General features: G+C 39.0%; 1 protein-coding gene and 1 long non-coding RNA gene across 6 annotated transcripts; one reads left to right on the forward strand and one right to left on the reverse strand.

The window, feature by feature from the left end:
- Window positions 1–3325: 3325 nt before the first annotated feature.
- On the forward strand, window positions 3326–18902 carry LOC105385553 (mitochondrial uncoupling protein 4). 5 transcript variants are annotated; one of them, XM_038108989.2, is made up of 7 exons: window positions 3326–3638; window positions 12758–12899; window positions 13758–13834; window positions 14136–14334; window positions 14777–14953; window positions 15929–16151; window positions 18137–18902. In XM_038108989.2, exons 2-7 carry the CDS (start codon window positions 12797–12799, stop codon window positions 18309–18311), a joined length of 954 nt encoding a protein of 317 aa, XP_037964917.1. In that variant the 5' UTR covers window positions 3326–3638; window positions 12758–12796; the 3' UTR covers window positions 18312–18902. The 5 variants fall into 5 exon arrangements, with proteins under 5 accessions (XP_037964917.1, XP_037964918.1, XP_011554254.2 ...); XM_038108990.2 differs by having other exon boundaries at window positions 3327–3634; XM_011555952.3 differs by lacking the exon at window positions 3326–3638 and adding an exon at window positions 11195–11327.
- Window positions 18903–20164: 1262 nt separating this feature from the next.
- Window positions 20165–21467, reverse strand: LOC125489753. Its single transcript, XR_007267216.1, has 2 exons — window positions 21219–21467; window positions 20165–20545 (listed from the first exon to the last, which is right to left on the reverse strand). It is a non-coding gene; the product is annotated as an uncharacterized LOC125489753 (long non-coding RNA).
- Between the last annotated feature and the right edge of the window lie 432 nt (window positions 21468–21899).

The raw sequence follows: 21899 nt of genomic DNA on the forward strand, positions 1-21899 counted from the left end.
TTGCAATTTAGGTGGGCTAGTAAGATCAGTCAACTATAGAAAGTATAGCTGCTTTGATAATTTAAAACTTGGAAGAATATTACTTAATATAAGTAGAACATACAAAATAGTACCTAGGTACTTAACGACGTATGGTAAAAAAATGGATTTAGCACCTTATCATTGCCTTTTGTTAAGTATCCCGGTATATCTCCGGTCGTTAAAAAAGTTAATTGCTCCGCTACATCGAATATAAACACACTTACATTTTCGCGGGAATTTTAAGGGCCCAAAGTTTAATCGATGCATATTGCATTATACCTTTTCTCTAGAATTTAATTCATTAAACATGCTCCGCAGTTAATGCGTTATCACGTAACATACATAGCAAGAAGAGGTAAGGAATATGCTATCTGCTATGTATGTTACGTTTAAGTATAGGTACTAAAAGAAGGACCAACAAGAAACTTTGGAAACTAACTTATAGTTACCTACCGAATTCTATTAATAACTTATTAACACACAATGCTTAAAATACTTAAGGTACCTACACAATAATTTTTAAATAAGTTCCTAAATAAAGTTAGGTTATGTAGTACCTACATCCTTTAACTTCGAAATCTCGACCAATTTGGTTTGCAAACATAGCGCCAAGAAGTCAAGACATGGTCTTATACCCAAATATTCAGTTTTATCAAATATTATTTTTTAGCTTAGCGTAGATGACATAGTCAGACAAATCTTTTTACATTAAGTACTTACTGCATACAAAATATTTAGAATTATAAGTTTAAAATAATACTTACCTATATTTTTTCACTTGCATTTTCAATTATTATTTTCCAGTAAGATGTCAGATATAGATAGGCACATTGACCTTCCTTGCATTCAGAATGATTATAGTAAAATTCCACCCGGCACGTATATCAGTAAGGACAGTAAGTCAGTAAATCAATCCTTCTTCAATCCCTATCCTTATTTAAAAAATAAAGTGCTGGCGATGACACGAACTCTGTCTATTCATCATCATCAGCGAATGTACGGCCTCAGAGACAAGAAATAAAAGTGGAGACGTTATAGGATCAGTTTGTTGCCCATTTGTCTGTAAAAACCGTTTATACATATTTGTTTGGTAGGTTTGAGATGAGTAAGGTGTAAATCTTATTTTTGTACCTACCATATTTTTAAATAATAAAAAAAACTGCAAAGCCAACTTTTTTTAACACTAAAAATTTGTTAAAAGTAAATTTTTTTACCGCTGAAAATTTAGTAAAAAATTGAGTAAACTGTCTACAATATATGTATTTCTTAAAGAAATTGATATTAAATTAGTAGACATTAAATTTGTGACCATAGCAAACTATCGAAACATCAACTAAAAACTGGCATAGTGATTTTAGTGACCCTATGTTTTAAAATTCCGCTGATACCTAGGACGCCTAGGAGGATACGTAATCTACTTCTACTAGTCTAGTTGGGATTTTATCACCCTTTATAAACCTAGTAAGTAGTTGATAAAAAATTGTGATAATAACGTTACGAAAAAGTACGAAAGATAACGCTTTGTATTTCACACTAAAAGATTATTCCCAGTAACATTTCTCATAAAATATTTCAAAAGGGTATCCAACATAGGCCCAGGTTACTATTCAAACCGGGTACAGCCCCTATCGGCATAAGCGGAATAAAAATTTCCAAGGGATCAAGTCACAAAAAGAACACGTTTAAGTAAACAGGGCAACTAAAATGAACTTTATTCACCCTGACATAGCTGCTAAAATACCACGAGCATCATGATTATGAAGGGACCCCGTCCCATGTCCATGCTACAACAGCCGCGCGAGACACGAGGGTTCGGTTTATTTTTTTAATGCCAAGCCAGGCATGGATACGCATGGAAGCCCGTCGGACAGCCTGCTGCGATCAATGTGGGCAAAAATGCTGGCTGACAACAAAATAAATTAGTTTATCCGCCTTCTAAATTTAAATGAAGTTTTTAAAATGGTTTTATTTTTTATTTGCAAGTTTGCTAATAGAACTAATAGAAGGTGGCTCTGTAAACCCGACTTGAATTGAAGGCATATAATTTCAACAGGGTTTTTTTTTCTAGGAACTAAGCACCAAATTGTTTGCATTAGTATTCTCAAGCAAGCTTCACCGCTGTCGGAATTAAAATGGTTTCTTGTTTTTGCGCCAAGGTTAAAACGTTGAGTGTGATTATGATTATCACGACGTCGAACGAACGATGTCGGGGCACCGCTAGCGATACCGAGAACCGTGGTATTTTTACAACACTAGAACCAGCCATTATGTTCAAAGAACCTAAGTAGTCGGATATTAATTTGATACCTTAACTGTGAACATATAAAGCTCAAATTTGTGCATAACAGTTGATGCTATCATGTAAAATGACCGGAGCGGATGATGATGACGCAAACTTTGATAAATAATATTATAAAAACGGTTCATAGCGACATCTGTATATTGTTGGTGGAACTTTAATGTAATACGAGTTTATACGTAGTTCTTCAACGAACGCTCGAGACGATACGAAATCTCGCAGGCGACAACTTTCGGTGGCAGCGTGACTATTTTCTCACTCTCACACTCTGGTTTACTATGGCAATTGATCACTTTCAACAAATCTTCTGAAGTTAAGGAAGGCAATCCAAACTCTTTATTTAACTCTAACAAAAAAAAGAAAAAAAAACTAAATAGGTAAGTACCTACCTACGTAATTTTAAAGAAAATCATTTGATAATTTCAGTGAAGTTTCCCTTTCTTCAAAATCTATGCCTTTAAATATTATATTGGGAAATCATTAGATGATGGATATCCGCCATTAATGTAATGTAGAAACCCTTTTGGTCTAGGTTTGGGAGTACTTAGTGAGTTTTACCTTTACACCCACGATAATGTGCTTGAAAATCTCCATAGAGATCTCGTCACAAATCGGAGGGGTTTCATGTTGAAGAGGAAAACAAACTTCTAAGCTATATCTCATGTGTTCAGATTCAGATGTGGAAGCGAGATTCGATCATCTTATCAGATCTGTCAGATTATCATCATCAGCCAAGTTAACACTTGGAGCACATAGACGAAGTTTCAGCATTTCAGCAGTGGGCTATCAAAGCTCCAAAAGGCTTTTGATAAAGAAATTTCCTGTCATCGGGTGGACAGGAATCGGTTGTTTTACTTTGATACGTTCCTTTCTTATATAGTTAGCACTTTATCATTTCCAGTAGGTCAGTGCAACCTCGCCTAATTACTACTTACCCATAACGTAGTATTAATAGTAGATGATTGGGTTCTTTCTTTTGGCGTTGGATACATGCTGTTGAAATTGAAATTAGTCACAAGTCGGTAGCGATGTGAGGCGGACGCCCGATCGTTCGCTTTGAAAGCTTCGCGCTCTTTCGCGCAAGGGGCGTTCCGTCCCACGAATTTAGGGCAACCTACACTTCCTTCCCGTTCTCTCTTAGCAGTGTGTGTGCATAGTCGTCTCTTTCGCACAATTTCTCTTTGCCCCTGATAGTGTCATTGATGTAATCTGTTCAATGTTTACGTTGTGGTTGCTATCAGGTGATGAAAGTACTTATCAGCAGAAGTGATTATCGAGTGCCTCTGGCTGGCTGGAGTTACTGCGGACATTTACGTGGGTATTTATTTTATTTGACTTCAAAACTTGTTTTATAAAACATAAATCTTCACGGAAATCAGTAGTGAAACCTGCCGTGTATTACCTAATTGCCTGGGTAGGACTGTTACAACTAGGTAGTTGTTATTAATGTTCATATTTGTCGACTGACTATTCAGAAGGTGAAAGAAACTTTAAGTAGATATCATGTAAATCATATTATTATAATTATCTGGGAACATCTCACACATGGCCATCCGACCACAAACTAGGCAGACCCTATAATCAAAGCCTGTAATATGGATATCGGACTGCTGTTATATCTAAACAAATACCTACATAGATAGGAAACATACCAAGTTCGAATAACTGTCTTTAAACGAAACGAATATCTACCCCAACCAGGAATCGAACCCGGGACTTTCGGTATAGCAGTGTTAGCTGTATGTGTCAGGGTCACTAACCGCTACACCATTCGGTTGTCATCTTCATTTTGTAGGAGTTTTTCACCTCCATGTGGCTTTAAGTAATAGAATAAAAGTTAAACAACAATATCATATTCAAATGGCTACTGATGGAGCCACAGATGCACATACACATACAAAATAGCAGTAGCTTTACCACCACCGCACCGATTAGCAATCGACAATCAATAAGCTGCATATCAAAACATTTTAACAAGCGTAGCTTGCGGGCAACCCCTATTCTAACTCCCAGGTTTTTTACATTAATTAGGTACTACCTACCTACTTACGTAATCTGTTTTTAAATGAAGTATTATTTTACTTACAAATATAATCTCTAACCGCAAATATTTACAAACTTTTTACTAAACTTATAAACACGATACACTTGCAGTCAGATAACAATATAATACGACAAAAAAAGGGAAGATGTTTAGTATTAAAAACATATTACTATGGTCAAATCTTAAATACATCTTTTTGACGTCACTGACATGTTGTACACAAGGTGCACATCATTAACTTCGTGCTATTAAATATATAAAAACAAGTAGTTCAATAGTAAAAAGTTTAATAAACAGTAAAATAAGTGATAATAACATACATTAATTGTTATCTCTGTGCAAAGTGGTGTATTAACGTGAGAAATCGACCTGAAAGTGCTCAGTGAATCTACCATTAGATACAATTTGCGGGTATTACATTTGCTAATTATAGTGAGTTTACCCTACCAGTGCAAAATTATACATACATTCTCACATAAAAACCCTTTGCAGTGCCATCTGGTGACGCTCTGTATAAGTATTCTGCGGTGCCATCTTGCGTGATACGCTCGTACTAGCTAACTAACTGTCTGCCGTGCGCGCATCTAGTTATTCTGTAGGTACGTACAATGACGAAATGCGGAGGCTGCAAAAAAATTGTCCCGCGGGGCGATATAGCAAAGTGCGCTAAATGTGCCAAATGTGCAATTATATATCACCCGTACTGTTTGAAGGGTGATATGGAAGCTAGGCCTGCTACTTGGCTTTGCCCTGCATGCGCCCAGGTAGTCGAGGAGACCATTGCCGTCGCCCCCGTCTCAGAAACAGGAGTGAGTAGCCCCGGGCTGCCCGAGCTGGTCGTGGCTGAGGACCGGCTCAACTCCACGGCAAACGACACCACCGAAGAATTTAAGGTGGAGCTTGGACTGGAGATAAGGCTATTTCGTCAGGAACTAACTGCCGCTCGAGAGGAGATTCAGATGTTCCGCACTGAAGTGAAAGAGCTTAAGAACTCTTTCACTGAGACAAATAATCGTCTGAACGCTCTGGACTCTCGTGTGGACCTGCTGGAGCAGCGGCTCACTGACGGAACGGGGTCGCGTCTCGAATCTATCATAGCGGACTTACGAGTAGAACTGAATGAGAAAGATCAGGAGCTACTGGAAAATGATGTTGAGATCACTAATCTCAATGAAGAGAACGGGGAAAACACTACGCACCTGATCCTGTCTGTGGCTGCCAAACTGGGGCTCAATTTGAATGAGTCAGACGTGGTGAGTGCGGAGAGGGTCGGTGCAAGGAAGGGATGGAGCCGGGCGCCGGGCGAGGACGGGAAGGGCGCGGGCGCGGGGGCGGGCCGGCCGCGGCCGCTCGTGGTGCGGCTATCGCGCCGCGCGCTCAAGGACGACCTGATTACCGCCGCGCGCGTCCGCCGCGGAGCCACTTCGGCCGACCTCGGCCAGTCCTCTGCGCCGCGCCCCTTCTTTGTTAATGAACGACTGACCAAAATCAACCGCCAGTTATTCTATCAGGTTCGAGAAATCGGGCGCAGGCAGTCGTGGAGATTTCTATGGACCAAAAAAGGTCGTATTTACGCGCGACAGGCCCAGGACACTCCACGACAGTGGATACGCACCTCTAATGACATTACTCGTGTGTTTGGTATTGCACCAAGTGCCGCGACGACAACCTCACCAATGTAAACCTGACGATAATACTATAAGCCTTGCTACCTATACCTATGCATACAAAATGTCATATTGTTGCATTATCTGTACATTATATGCTATTCTAATGTGTCTACTGTCGAGCACTATATTGCTAAATTTTTCGTGTTATAATTTACACAATATTGAAGCCTCATGTCCTAACTATAAGAGTCATGTTGTCTTGTTCAAGTTAATATTACTTTGCTCTTATTTCTGTTGTGAATCGGCTTTCAGTTGCGGTCGCCACCTGTTATCTTATAATGATAGTTATAAGTACATGTTTAATGCACGTTGTTGTCTGGAACCGACCCGCTCGGTTGCCGGCTGTGGTTTGATAGCGGCATCTCTTCTGATACCCACTTGTATACGCTCAGTTTTATTTATCTACACTACTATATACACATACCCTACTACACACACCTACTTATACCTATACACTAAGATTAATACACTCAAGTACTACACTATAATTGTACTAAGCATTCATACATCATTAAAAATTCTTTTAAATAAATATGTAGAAAAATGAAGAAACAAAAATTATTTACCGTTGGAATTTTTAACGCGGGATCCTTATCTACTGGACATGACGAATTTATAACAACTATGCAACGTTACGGAGCGGACATAGTCGGAATTAATGAGACGTGGCTTAAACAGAATATGGACGAGCGTGCCCCGGTGGTGCCAGGGTACAAGCTGCGCCACGTGCCGCGCCCGCCCGCCCTGCGGGGCCGCGGCGGCGGCATAGGCTTCTACATAAAAAATGGTATTAGCACGCGTATCCGGAAGCACCCCGTATCGCCTACCGTGGAGCAGATGTGGCTCAGCTGCACTGTCAACTCCATCAAATTACTTATCGGTACAGCATACAGGCCAGAATGGTTGGACATTAACACGTTCTTTGATGCGTTGACGGACTCGGTCACGTCATTCTCAGGATATGACCAGCTGTTACTCATGGGGGACTTTAATATAGACTTATTGACCAACAATAACAAAACGGCTTTATTTAAGGACTTCTTACATAGCGTTGGGTTAACTCAAACAGTTCAGCAACCTACTCACTTTGCCAACGACCACTGTGAGACGCTGATAGATGTCGTTTGCACAGATAGTACAATTGGCCACACTAACGTAGATTATATACCGGCACTAGGTAGACATGCATTTATCACAGCAACGTTAAACATAAAGAAACCAAAGTTCACTCCTAAATTTATGACCATTCGACCGCTAAGCGATATACTTTGGAACTACTTCAACAATGACCTAAATAACTTAGATTGGGAAAGTATAATGCAATGTGATGACATAAATAGTATGGTGGACGCTTTCAATAACTTGATTCTACAATTATTTGATCTTCATGCGCCAGAAAAAAATATATGTATCAGGGATCCCGGATACCCGTGGATCACCGAGAATATAAAATATATGATGTATTTGCGAAACGAAGCCTTCAAAAAATATAAATTAACTAGGTCTGAAGTTAATAAAAATTACTACCTTGACTTAAAAAAATTGGTTATTTCTACATTAGACAAGGAAAAACGCGCCTACTATGAGTTTTACATTAATAATAATAGTAAAAACTCGACGACACTGTGGAAAAATTTAAAAAAAACAGTACTGCGAAGTCATAAGTCGACTGACCTACCACCACAATTTAATGATCCGGACGCCATAAATACACACTTTTTAAATTTGCCTTCGAAGGAGGAACTAAATTTTGCTGACTTAGCATATTTTGAAAGTAACAGATTTGGTGATTCCAAATTCCAAATTAAACCTGTAGATAGCAAAACAGTACAAAAATTCATTAATATATTAAAATCTAACGCACAAGGCATCGATCGTATATCTCTTAAAATGCTTTGCCTCACTCTTCCGCGAACGCTGGACGTCATAACGTATATTATAAATTACTCACTAATGAACTATACATTCCCGCAACTATGGAAAACTGCCATCATAAAACCTATACCTAAGACATCGTGTCCCTCTACTGTTAATGAATTAAGGCCGATAAGTATACTAGCTTGCCTGTCTAAAATATTAGAAAAAGTTGTATGCGACCAGATGAGCCAATATATTGAATGCAATAACATTCTCCCTACTGTCCAGTCCGGGTTTAGGAAGTTTCGCAGTACAACAACGGCTCTCCTCGATGTAGTCGATGATATACTCTGTTCGCAAGATAAAGGTCAGGGCACTATTTTAACGCTATTAGACTTCTCGCGTGCCTTCGATACTATTAGCGTCCCTCGCCTACTGGCCAAACTGACCTACTATGGATTTGAAGCCGATACAGTAAGGTGGTTCTATAGCTATCTCAGCCAACGATCACAAATTGTAAAACTTACCAATATTAATGGCGAAACGAAAATTTCCTCAGCTAGTCAAGTGACCAGAGGAGTCCCACAAGGGTCTATACTTGGACCTATTCTATTTATTCTGTACGCCTGTGATATAGTAGACTGCATAAAAAACTGTAAATATCATATCTATGCAGACGACCTACAGATATACCTATCATGTGTCCCAGATGGCACTGCAGATACAGTAACATTAATAAATGAGGATTTAAACCAAATAGTAGCATGGTCTAAAAGTAATTCGCTCTTACTGAATCCCACCAAATCACAGTTTCTTATAATAGGATCAAAACAACAAGTTTCAAAAATAAAAGCCAATAACCCCGATATAAAGGTAGCTGGCGAGTCAATCCAAATGGTAAGTGAAGCTAAAAACCTCGGCATTTACTTTGACTCTAACCTGCGCTTCGAGAAACATGTTTTAAATTTAGTGTCAAACTGCTTTTATAGATTAAAAATTCTTTATCGTATAAGACCCTACATAAAAACTGAGATTCGTGAGCAGTTATGTGAAAGTTTAGTTTTATCTAAATTAAATTATGCTGACACAGTATACGGTCCTTGCATCTATGGTAAAACACAGCGTCTTTTACAGCGAGTGCAAAACGCTTGTGCCCGATACTGCTACACCATCCCTGCTCGTAGTCACGTTACTCCGTACCTCATAAGATCAAAGTTATTGAAATTGGCAAGCCGTCGGCACCTTCACTTTGCCTGCCTTCTATTTGGGATTATACAGAAACGGCTGCCCGAATATCTGTTTAATAAACTACGGTGGTCACGTGACCTCAACTCTCACCGAACCAGGGCATCCTCCTACCTGCTTCTAACCCCTCAGCATAAATCAGCATCGTTTGCGGGAAGCTTCTCCTTTAACTCCACACACTGTTGGAATAAATTGGATCCTGGATTGCGCGACCTGAAAACCGTAAAATCGTTTAAGTCTAAGTTAAAAACAATTCTGCTAACAAAACAACAGTCGACCCATCTACGGGTATAGTAGTCGTAGTTATGGAGAAGTTTGCAGGTTTTCTATGACATTGCTCTAGTGATTATTATAACTACTTTAACACACATTTTAACTCAACCCAATATTATTATAGGACGTGAGTTCAAGTGACTATTTGAATTGGGCAGTAAAAAAAATAAAAAAAATAAATAAATAAATAAATAATAGGTAGGTACTTACACTAGTTTTCTTCGCAACACACAAATGGACTCCCGCGGCATAATATAATCTTCCATTATTGTACATGTTTTCTTATCTCCAAAATCATCCCATTTTTTGCAACACAGCTAATGTTCACAGCTACCTTCAATATGAATACCTTCTGAAAGAAACGTAAAATCAAGGTAACAAAGTAAAACCACAATGCCATGTATGTAAGTAACGAATTTATTTAGTAATTACATACCTTTAGTCTATGACTTCATTCCCAATATCCATCGTAAAATTGAATTATTCATTACACAAAAATATACCACTCGCCTACAGATTCACTACATGATATTTCTAATTACGTTTTAAATCACAATCATATATTTATTTACAGTTTATGGCACAGTGTGGGCGCAGCACGGCGGCAGCGTAGGCACTGAAAGCCTTTTACAGCCGCGTGAGGCACTCGGGGCCGCTGAAAACACGAACCGCTTATGCGTGTGAAGTACCCCGGGTGACCTTGGTTCACAGCTGCCGGCCGTGCACTTGCCATAGTTTTAGTTTTTAGTTTTTATTTATAGTCAGTGGCATCATAAAGGGAAGCGGCTGAAAATCAGCGCGGTAGTAGGTAATATATTATCTTCTACCGCCTTAGCTGAGCCGCCGTCCGTTTCGGTGCCAGACAACGCACACATATACTCTCATCTATTTCTTTTGTTTAGTCATAAGGTCTATGTGTTCATTTATTACTGTTTTTCATTATGTTTTCTTTTTTTTTCTGTGTGTGTGCGATGGCACGGAATAAACGTTTTTATTATTATTATTATTATTATAAATAGCCTAATAATGCTATGGCATATGTTGTACAAAGACTACAAAGTAATAATATTCGTTTTGCTTTAACTATCACGGAGTGTTTTCCTACATAGCGCAAACTGGTGCCTTGCACTGTTTATACTATGTGGAAAATGCTCCGCTCCGCTTCGCTGCGCTCCGCTTTGCTTTTGACGAACATGTGCACCTAACACGCTCCTCCTCGCTTTGCTCGTCGTCGCACCTATCTTTAGGTTTCGATCCCATGGCGTTTGTAATAAGTAATTATAATGGTCATTCAATTCACTTTCGTCTTTTGATCATTCAATATCGTGATTTTCGGGATGCAAAAGAAAAATTTCGCAATTTGTACAATTACTACATACTTAATATATTATTTATTATGATAATAATAGGAAAAACAATATTATATCTTTACAAAAATAAATTTGAGCAAACGAAACTTAGGTGTTTAAAGATTGTGCCTAAAGAGTTTTAGACGAAACGAGCCTTATGCCACATAAGTCTTGGCAAAGTGATGGTAGGCCAAAAAAGTTTAGACCATACGAGTTATGCGAAATGAGTTTTGGTCAATAAAGATTATGCGAGATGAGGGGAACCCTGTTCTCTGACACTCTGACGCTACAATAAATGAAACTGAACTGAATCAGTAGTAGTCAGTACCTACCTACATAGTAGTAATTGGAGAAATGTTCTACAAACGGACTTTGCGCGAGTCAATTACTTTAAATAAGTAATAAATGAGGTAACTAGCGTACTTACGTGTTTATGTGTGTGCTGTAGTTGCTAGGTTTATTTATGCGAGACAAGTTGGTCAACTGATCAGTGAATCTGTTGTGTAGTCACAGTAACGTTGCGTGGTCAGCTGCCTCCGTTGCAGTTTTACACCGATCGCTGGAAAAGGGTAATCATTTGTGAATATTTACTGACAATCGTATACTTAACTACTTATATCTAACATAATAGTTTCTTCATCATTAGGGTTTTGTTCCTTGTGATTTCCTATCGTAACTATTCGTAACTATACATATTGGAGGTTGCTTTTCTGCGCCCCCAACTTAATATGGTAGTAGTAGTCATAGTTGGGGGGGCACGAGTTTTCAGACAAACAGATTACGCAAACTTATCGATTTGTCTAACGACAGGTAGCCGGTTGTCACACTATATTATAATATAGCTCAATCACACGAACAAATTCTATCGAACTAGTATCGAAAAATGTCAATAAGTTACTATAAAAAAATACTCGTGTTAATATCGTTGGGTAGGTACCTAAATAACTTTTGTAGATCTACGGCAGGCTTTCAAAGTCATGTGCAAGAAGGGTCCTACAAAGTTCAGCTTCTCTTTAGTTAGATAATAGCTTATCTCTACCGAGTAGCATTCCAATTCCGCTGAACTATCTGGCTGTTTTCCAAAAGTTACTCGTGTCAGAGACACAGAAGTAGGCAGTCCATTCTGGCTTCGATAGTACGGACAGTTCTTTGCCAAAAACATTGTCTTCCAATAGATTTCCTTTAGCAATGATATAAGTACGTAATAAAATACATAGCATACATACGTCGAGGTTTTGTCATTCTTCGTTAAAATTGTGGCCGAACTGGAATCCCAAGTCCTCATCAAGTAGTTGCATAATGAATACTAGGTACTTACCTATGAATTTTTTGCTCTTCTATACTATAGGACAATTTTATTGAACAGAAGTGCCCTGTTGCCCTATGCAATACCTACGTAGATTCCCATCACGCTGCGCGCTGGTGCACTGCTGGTTGGTGGGTTCATACATTTTTGTACTTACACATCAGGGGCAGGACTTGAACCCGCATCTTTGGCGTGAGAAGCTTAATATATGATATATGATATGCATATGATGCTATTGCGTTTCTTTCCTTATCACAAAAACTGTATGAAAATTAAAGATAAAGAATTTGCACGCTACACGTACGTAGTACCTATGTAGATAACACCTACTAGGTAAGTTAGTATTTATTAGAAACTGATTCATATTATCACGATAAAAAAACATTTACCTACCTACATTACCTAATACTACCATACCAACTAACATACGCTTCGCGGCAGTGCTAATATCCTCGCTACAAGGTAATGTGGTGTGTACGTAAAAAGTGTAAATTTAGCGTGAAAAAAATATTAGTGATAAAGTTAAATATTTCCTAAGTTGACATAGGTACTTAACTATATACATATACATTGTTTAAGCATCCAGGGCAGGTAACGTATGTCTTCCACCCATCAGCTGTAGACAGCTGAGTAGTAGTTGATAGTACAACTGACCTAGTCCTTCGGCAATAACTCCCAATTCTCCGTTTCCAGTAATGGGCAGACCGGCAGCGGCCAGGTGACTGCTGTACCATGCCGGTGCTGCGCAACGCCGACCACCCCGCCGCCAGGGTCACCGACTCGCTCTACACCAGATATGTGGTGGCTGTGCTGGGCGCCTGGGCCGCTGAGGCAGGTTAGTGAGCTGAAGGTGTCAGGGTTAGGGACCAGTTACCGTACCACTGTGTCGCAAATTGGTAATGAATAATACTTATGCAGCATTGCTTATCTGTCGCTGATCCGACAGATAAGAATGCGCAATGCTGCAGAAATCTGCTATGGATTGAGAATTTGCTAGATTGTAGAGGTGGTACAGTAATTTAGTTATAATATAAGTAATCTCAGTAATCAGTAAGTACTACGTATACGTATATATTTGTAAATATGGAATATACAAAGTCTTGCCCTTATTGTTGTTGTTGTTGCCCAACGCATAGTAAAAACACTAGCCCAACCTAAAGACATTGCTGAGTTCAGTATGTATATGTGGTATATAGACATCAGTATTATATGTAAGTAATGCAATGATCGAGTTTGCTATCAGGGAACTTTCTTTTTTGTAGCAGGTTGTAGATATTATTATTTATACCATAGTTACTTATTCATTATACAAAGACAACATTCACGGTAGAACGAAGAAATGCTAATGTCTGAATAAGTAGGTTGATATTTCATTTCTTGATTAACATTATCCGGTTCAAAGTATAAATAAATGATACGTTGGTTGGTACAAGTCAAGTTGACCCATCGATATTATCTAAGTATATAGGTAGCTGTAGTGTAGACAATGATTTAACTAAATTATTCTCGGTTGCTTTGTAAATCAATGTGGGCTGGTAACCTAAGTAGGTAGTCCCTTTTGTTCTTAGAAATAGGTAGATATTAAGTAAAGGCTTCTATTATTGCTGACTCTTGTTAACTTATTACCCGTACCCTGTTAGAACCTTTTCTTTTGTCTTTCTTAGCCCTTCAAAACCTTGTTTCTTTGTTGCAGCGACATACCCGTTTGACTTGACAAAGACCAGACTACAGATCCAATCCGAGGTAGCGGCCACCAAAGTAGGATATAAGGTAAGGCCTTAACTAAAGACCTCTTTCCTTACCTATACAGAGGACCGTTAACTGCATACCTTCCTAGTCAAGAGCCGTGAGGTTCTGACACTGTCGTAGGTTACATTAACATAAATTGATATGGACTGTGGTCATCGTTCCTTTGATGTCGATAGTGACGTAAAATATAGTGTTCCTTGATGTTAGTAATGAATCAGTTGAAGTGAAGTAGAGTAGAAGTAATACCGCTACATGGGTTTAAAATAAAAAAAAGAAAGTCGGCTGACACATTCACGGTGTAAATGCACTACTTCCGTTTCAGATAGAAAACCATGGGATGATCAAGACAGTAATGGCCATAGCCAAGCAGGAGGGCATCACCAAGCTGTGGTCGGGGCTGATGCCGATGTACCAGCGGCACGCCATCTACTCCGGGAGCCGGCTGCTCTTCTACGAGGAGTTCAGGAGCCGGGTCAGCACCGACGGGACCGGACAGATCTCGCTCGGCTACGCGTCTTTGGGTTAGTCGAAGAGTTTTTGTTTGTTCTAGACTGATGGTGGACGTTTGCCTGATGAAAAAGCAATTTTAACCATTCTGATGTAGCTTTAATTTTGAAATTGTTGAGGGTTGACATTCGATAATCATAATAATATTATTGCATCCTCTTCATAACGAATCCCTGAGGTCTTTACTGATACTATTAATGACTCTTAATGAGAAATCGACTGCCCAAGGCATTTAAATTTTACGGTTTACGTCAATGTTAGGTATAAATAATTGATATCTAATCAATTGGTTTCAACGTCATTTTGCCTGCGATAATATTAAAGCATCAACGAACGAACTGCGCTAGATTTTACCATGAAGCTAAGAGACATTACACTGCAATCCACCCACCTAATCTTCCATGTATACCGTCCACGCTACCGGTCCCGTAACACGCTTGTTCTCAAGTCCCACAGGCGGTCTGTTAGCTGGCTCGCTGGCGCAGCTGATCGCGTCGCCCACGGACCTGGTGAAGGTGCAGATGCAGGCGGAGGGGCGCCGCCGGCTGCAGGGCAAGGCGCCGCGCTTCGCCAACTGCCGGCAGGCCTACGCCATGTTGTATGCTGAGAGCGGGATTTGGGGCTTTTGGAGAGGTTCGTTTATTGTTTTTAAACTAAATTGGGTCATCGCATCACAACCCATCACGTCCCCACTGCTGGGGCTCGGGCTTTCTTCCAATGAAGGCAGGGTTTTAGGCCTAGTCCATCATGCTCATCACCTAGTTGGTGGACTAAAGGTGGGTGATGGGTAAAGAAGCATAAATGATTTCTAAATTATAAAATTGTGTAGGCGAGAAGAGCTCATAACCGCTATATCTGTGGCCCAGTTCTAGCTAGGCATGTATTATTAAGCGACTTTGTTAATTTGGTTGACGCGATAAGAAGAAGAATTTATATGGACTAGGAATTTGAACGTTTTCTTCATAAACAGTCTCGTTTTATTCTTGTGATAATGGATCCTAGTTTGCGATAATTTTACTTTAGCATTGCGCAGAGTAGGTTATTAATTGCACTTTGGCCTATAAATAGATACTGACTGGCCTTCTGCACTAGCCCTGCATGTGGAATAATTGATTAGTTCATCCTAGTATAGGTGCACGTTCTTGCTGTACTTATACTAATTATTGTAACTAAGTAGGTACTTACTGTAAATGTAGGAAAGCTAAACGTATCCGTATCCATGAAATACATCATAACTACATCGACTGAACTATCTATAGTCTATAGATGCAACATAGATATATAAATAAGACAACTGTTGTATTTCTCATAGCATTTTACAACTCGCACATTCCATGCCACAGAGAATGTACTGCTGTTTACTAAAACAACTTCTCTAGCATATAACGTAAAACTAATTAACCATACAAGACGTCTAACAGACTCTTCCCACAACGCTATATCCCTATTCGCGGTCCCTGCTCCAGAACTTTTCGCTATCCCAACGGACGGCTCCAGAATTTATTAGGACATCTGCTCAGGTGCTCAGCTGTTTCTACTCCCACACTCTCCTTCCCTCGGTCTCTTCTTTTCGCTACCTACCTCTACCTTAAACCTATAAATTTCCAGGAGCGGTACCGAACGTGCAGCGCGCCGCCCTGGTCAACATGGGTGACCTGGCCGCCTACGACTTCACCAAGCACTACCTGATTCGAGAGTACCATCTGGAGGACAACGCGATTGTGCACTTCGCGGCCGCCTTCAACGCGGGCTTCGTGGCCGCCGTGGTGGGCACCCCCGCTGACGTCATGAAGACCAGGCTCATGAACCAGCCCGTCGGGCCGGATGGAAGGTGAGTTTTAAGTTTTCGAGGACGTTTTAGAGGGTAAATTGAAGTGTTGAGCAGAAATCCAGACGTAATTTACGTGGGTTGGTTTTAGTTTATATTGATACTCGACCGGAAAAGAGGGTATATCTATATAGCTTAGGGATTGTGTCTGTGACAAATAAGCGAGATCACAAAATAGATTACTTAGCTCCAAAACGATTAGGTACTCCAAAACTCTTGCTTCTATCTTTTTGTAAGGTTACATATCCGACGGAGACGATGAACAGATAAAAGAAGCGTGCGTAGGACTGCAACCCGACACTAGTCCTACGAGATTAGACAGCAGCAGCCGGCGGAATTCCCGACAGTGGCTAAATCCGGAAAGCCAAACAGAGAGTGTTGTGGCCACCCTTGTGACAGGGCTATGTCCAGTAAAAGACTACGGGATGATGAAGGAAATTAGATTCCATGTCCACCTCACCTAGGTATACAATACATAGACCTGCTAAATCAGTATAGGATAATAATGCCTAGCGAATGTTATTTAGTTATTTGGCTTCAGTGAAGGGAAAGGATTCCCCGATGACGTCATCGGCTTTCAGTAAAAGCGGAACAATATATGATTCACTCTCGTTCCGTGTCGTTGAACTCGATATCGACCTATGTGTTTCCGTCTCGTAAATAAATAACTGAGGATCCAAGGGCTCTTACGTAAGTCTTATTTGCAGTTGCACGTAGGTAGGTACAAAAATGTTTGATGTTATGCAATCACGATCATTATTATAACAAAACTACACAGCAAGATTTTAAAGAAGTGGCATTTGTTTCTTTCTTCATAGTTATAAAAATTTTATTATCGTGATTCGTGTTCTACACATAAAAAATAGAATTGCTTCAATATATAAGAACTTAAATTGTCATAACATACCTACAGCTATCACATTTTATCGGATAGCACCGACTTTTTCGTCTGTATTGTTTATAAAATATACAACTGCCGTTACATCAAAACAATTTAGGTCAATAGTCATTATCAAGTTTTTTTACAAACTCATAACAAACATTCTTATTGGACCATCACGTGTATGGTGTTATGCAACTCTCGCAGTCTTTACACTATTTAATCTATTTATACGCAAACTCAAATGTGAAACTTGCACTAGGTACATATACACCGCTAAAATACAATGAACAAAACTTATGAAGCTAAAAGACGAAGGAAGCTCTTGACAAAAACACTCATTACACAAACAGACACAGATCAAAGTTTATTACTTTGTAATAGAAGCCCTATTTTTAGGTCAGGGGTAAAACATGTGTTTTGGGGTGCCATGCCGTTTGTTTAGGGTAACATTTCGTAAAACACCGGCAACAAAGGGGACAGTTGGGCCACTGTAGGGGCTAGGCAAGGCGGCCGAGGTCGCACGAAACGGGGTCAAAGTCGTAACTAGGGTATGGTGAGTGGGAACTAGGTACAGAGTTACAATTTAGAGGTCGCGACGGCCGCTGTTTAGTTCACAGCTGCTGCGTTGAAAGCTTGCTAACGGCATCTTTCGAATTCGTTCGTCTTTATGTGTTTTGAATGGCTACTGTATTGTATGCAGCCCTCTTCTAACATTTCCCTTTGATGTTATCAGTGAAAGGTTTAAAAAGTAGATAACGTATTTCGTCTACAGTGTTATGGTGCAATAGACGCAACCCTAAACATGAAATTAAGTGCCTTTATTCCAATTTGTATTAAAATAGGGTTGTATGTTTCCTGTCGCGTTTGATTTATAACTTCACCTTGAGGCCGTGGTAATTTATATGAAACCATCCGTGTGTCCGGCCAAGGTTACGATACTTTCGATCGATATTCAATTTCCTATTTATCGTACGTCATGTACCTTACTTATACTACTCTACTTACCTTACTTAGTCTACTCCAACTTCAGAACACAATCCATCCAGTACCAAGCCCACTGCTGTGGCATCTTAATCTAACCTAACCATTTTAATTTATTTCCCAGGGGCACACTATACCGAGGGATGATCGATTGCCTGCAGCAGACCGTGAAGAATGAGGGCATCCTGTCTCTGTACAAGGGGTTCCTACCGCTGTGGATGCGGCTGGGGCCCTGGGCGCTCATCAACTGGATCGCATTCGAGAACATCATGCTCGCTATAGGAGGGAAAACCTTCTAGAACTAGTTATTACTAAGGGCCAGTGTTTTGTACCCTAGTTAACTTAACCATTGGTCAAAGTCTATTTCAAGCATGACAGCTGCATATAAATTTTATTGGTGTAGTAATGGTTGTGACTTTGTACCAATGGTTTACTACGGATCAAGAAACTGGTCCTTACTGTGCAGGATATTGAGGCAGTTTAAATCTCTCTCTATACTAGGTTGACGTCCAAAGGGGGGGTGTGTGTTGTCGTAGCAATAAGCAGTTATAATCACAATCGACACCAATTTAACTTAATATATTATGTTTTTACTGATTTATATCAGCAACACTGCAATATATTAATTATAGGGTATTATAGATAATACCTGTTTTAGTTTTAGTACAAAATAATGTAGTTAAGTAGATTGCTTATTGTTATACTGGTTGAAAGATTGAAGGATGGGTGATGTTAAGCCTTTTATAATGTGGTTGAGTCAGTTGAAATGATTATCCCAAAGATTCTATAAATAATAGAAATAAGTATATTTTACTTCATTTTACAGAGTGTTAGGTTTTTAATTTTGTTTGAATACATAGTTAGTATTTGGCAAAGTTACTTCATGTTTATACAATGGGGATTGTAGATAAAAGTAGGTACTTAAAATTTAAAAATTTAATATTTATACATAATATAGCACATTAAAAAAGTGTTATTTTTTTTTAATTAAAGTGAAGTTTCGTCCGTAGTAAGTGAAGCGTCCGTAGTCGAGCGGGCCTCAGTGATCGTAACTGATCGCTGAGGTTAAGCAACAACTGACACGGTCAGCCATTGGATGGGTGACCAATTTCAAGTGGTGCTTTTCTGGACGCTTCCGTGCTTCGGACGGCACGTTAAGCCGTGGGTCCCGGTTGCTGCTTCGGCAGCAGTCGTTAAGCCAAGTCAGAGGCCTTCGGGCGGCTTGAAAACATCTGACAGTCGGGTTGCCCACTTACCCGACAACTCTCTCAGCACAAGCTTGCTTGTGTTGGGGTCCACCAACCCGCACTTGGCCAGCGTGGTGGACTAGGCCTAAACCCTTCCTTCACTGGAAGGAGACCCGTGCCCCAGCAGTGGAGACGTAATGGGTCGTGATGAAAGTGAAGTTTAAATAATTTTTAACAAGGTTTATTTCTAATTATCTTATTTTTTTTTCTACTATTGTAACTGTAGTAATTATGTAGAAACAGTATGCAGTACATTTTTATAAATAGTATGTATTATATGTATTTATAGTATATGTATAGTTTGAGCAAGATACTGACAGCTTTATACTTTACTGTAGTGCAAAGAGTGCAGTACCAGGGATTTAGGCACATTTTTATCTTACATTTCCGAAATCTAACCCACCCTTACAATACTTAATCTTTTATGCAGCAACTATGACAATAACTTTTAAAATTATGATTTAAAATTCATTTAAACCTAAAAATATATATATGAAATGCTGTATTTATGAATATGGTCAACTTTTAATTTAAAAGTAACATAATTTAAATGTAACTTATGAAAAAGATTTTCAATATGAATTATTAGTTTGTGTACCTACATTAGGCTTACCAGTTTTAGACGCCATTCAAATATCTAGGTAAATGTAGGTACCTAATAGAAAAATAGAAAATTGTGATAATGTGTAAGTGTTAAATATAAGAATGTTTATTAAAATTGTTGAACCAAATTAAATGTTGTTTCACTCATTAAGCTTTAGGTGCAATAAACTTTATTTTATGATCTGAAAACTAAACATTGTGTTGTGATGCTGAGATTAATGCTGAAATGAGGAGACAAGAAATGCTAGATATATCATTTAGCATTATAAGTAATTTTCTATTTTATTAAAACCTTGAAAATGTATGTTTAAATACAATTTATTTTCTTACTCATCTATAAAAATAACAATCAATAACTTAAAAAAAACTAGTTGTTATTGTTCATAGTTAAATATATAAATGCATGATGCCACTGCTTCCATTACAAGATTTTCCATTCTAAATCTTAATATAACATAACCATCACTTAGACTATCCTACTTCAAGAATCTATCAACAATATTGTTCATTAAAATGCTTCACATTACAGACTTAGAATTTAAAGTACAGCAAATTGTACTATTACATCATAGAATTTAAAGTCGTTTTACCTTTTCCACCGAATTGTTGGATCTAAGTAGCTCTGGTGTGCCTGTCGAAAGGATACAGCTGTCCACATCTCGCTACTCCAAGTCCAATAAAAGCTGAAAAATGAAATACTGCTCAAAATTCATCCACTTATAAATATATTAAATAAGGCAATGAACTTATAGATATGGTTAAGAGAAAAAAAGAGGTATAGATCAGTTAGAAAGTTTGCTTGTTACAGTTCACCGCAGTAGTTTTGTAAAGGTGGGTAAGGTATGGTGGGCAACTAGGGTTAATTTTCCATGGTGACATTCTGCAGAAGATTGCAGCTACCAATATCAGTGACTGTTTTACACAGATATTGGAAACATGAATCATTGAGTGTCCAATGTAAAGCTGCGTACAGACAGACCGGCCAAACGGTCGCCAACAAACGGGTTTTGTTTGACCTTTGTTGCTGCAATCTGCCCTGTATTATGTATGATAATATCCATTGTTGGGGCGTTCGTTAGGCCGGTCTGTACGCAGCTTAAGGCAAATAAATTGACAACCATCCAATGGAAGATAGACTGAACTTCACATGCTCCATAGATGTGGGGATGGTATTGATTGGTACATTAAACGCAGTGGTTTTAAGGTACGAATGCTGAATCTGCAGTTACACACAGAAGCTTAATATTAACCAAAACAAGTTCAAATATAGGTATGTTAGCCTTGTTTTAAATAACTACGGTACAGATGTAAAATAACAAAGGAGACCACACCACTCATATAAAAAATGATACTAACCCAACGCGAAAGATGAAATAGTCAATCTACCAGCTTTTGTAGGGTTTTTTCGTGCATGATATGCGAGATAACCCCCAATTCCGAGCAAACCGGTGCCGCTCACCATGCGACAAGAGAAACAATCCCGATCGCGATTTGCTACCACTGAGGACATGGTAAAAGCTATAAATTCACAGTTGTCTATAATTTTAATTGATTCAAAACATTTATTACACAACTAAATCAAATCAAAACAAACAAAATTTAAACTTGAAAAAACGTGAAATCGTAGGTATAAACACAGATAAAAAAATAGAGGTCATCATTATAGTCTGTGAAAATTCATACACATGCGAAGTAAATATGATGACAGTGATTTGGCTGGGGTAGTTTTCTGTACAGTTTGTAAATAAATAAATATAGAAAATAAAAAAGGCTATAGTAAGATCTCTACCGCCGAGCCGTCTCAACATTAGATGGAAACGGATGCGTCGGTGTCCGAACACTCCGAACGCATGCCCACGGATCCTTCGGTTGCGTTAAGCTGCGTACAGAGCGGGCCACCGAACGCCAACGGTTATCCCAACGATGGATATTTTTATCATACACTAGCTGTTCCCGCGCGCTTCGCTTCGCCTTAAAAAGTTTTCACGTGGAAATTCCGGGATAAAAAGTAGCCTATGTTCTTTCCCAGGGTCTAGA

The sequence above is a fragment of the Plutella xylostella genome, chromosome 17 (assembly GCF_932276165.1).
Source record: "Plutella xylostella chromosome 17, ilPluXylo3.1, whole genome shotgun sequence".
Classification (NCBI taxonomy): Eukaryota; Metazoa; Arthropoda; class Insecta; order Lepidoptera; family Plutellidae; genus Plutella; species Plutella xylostella.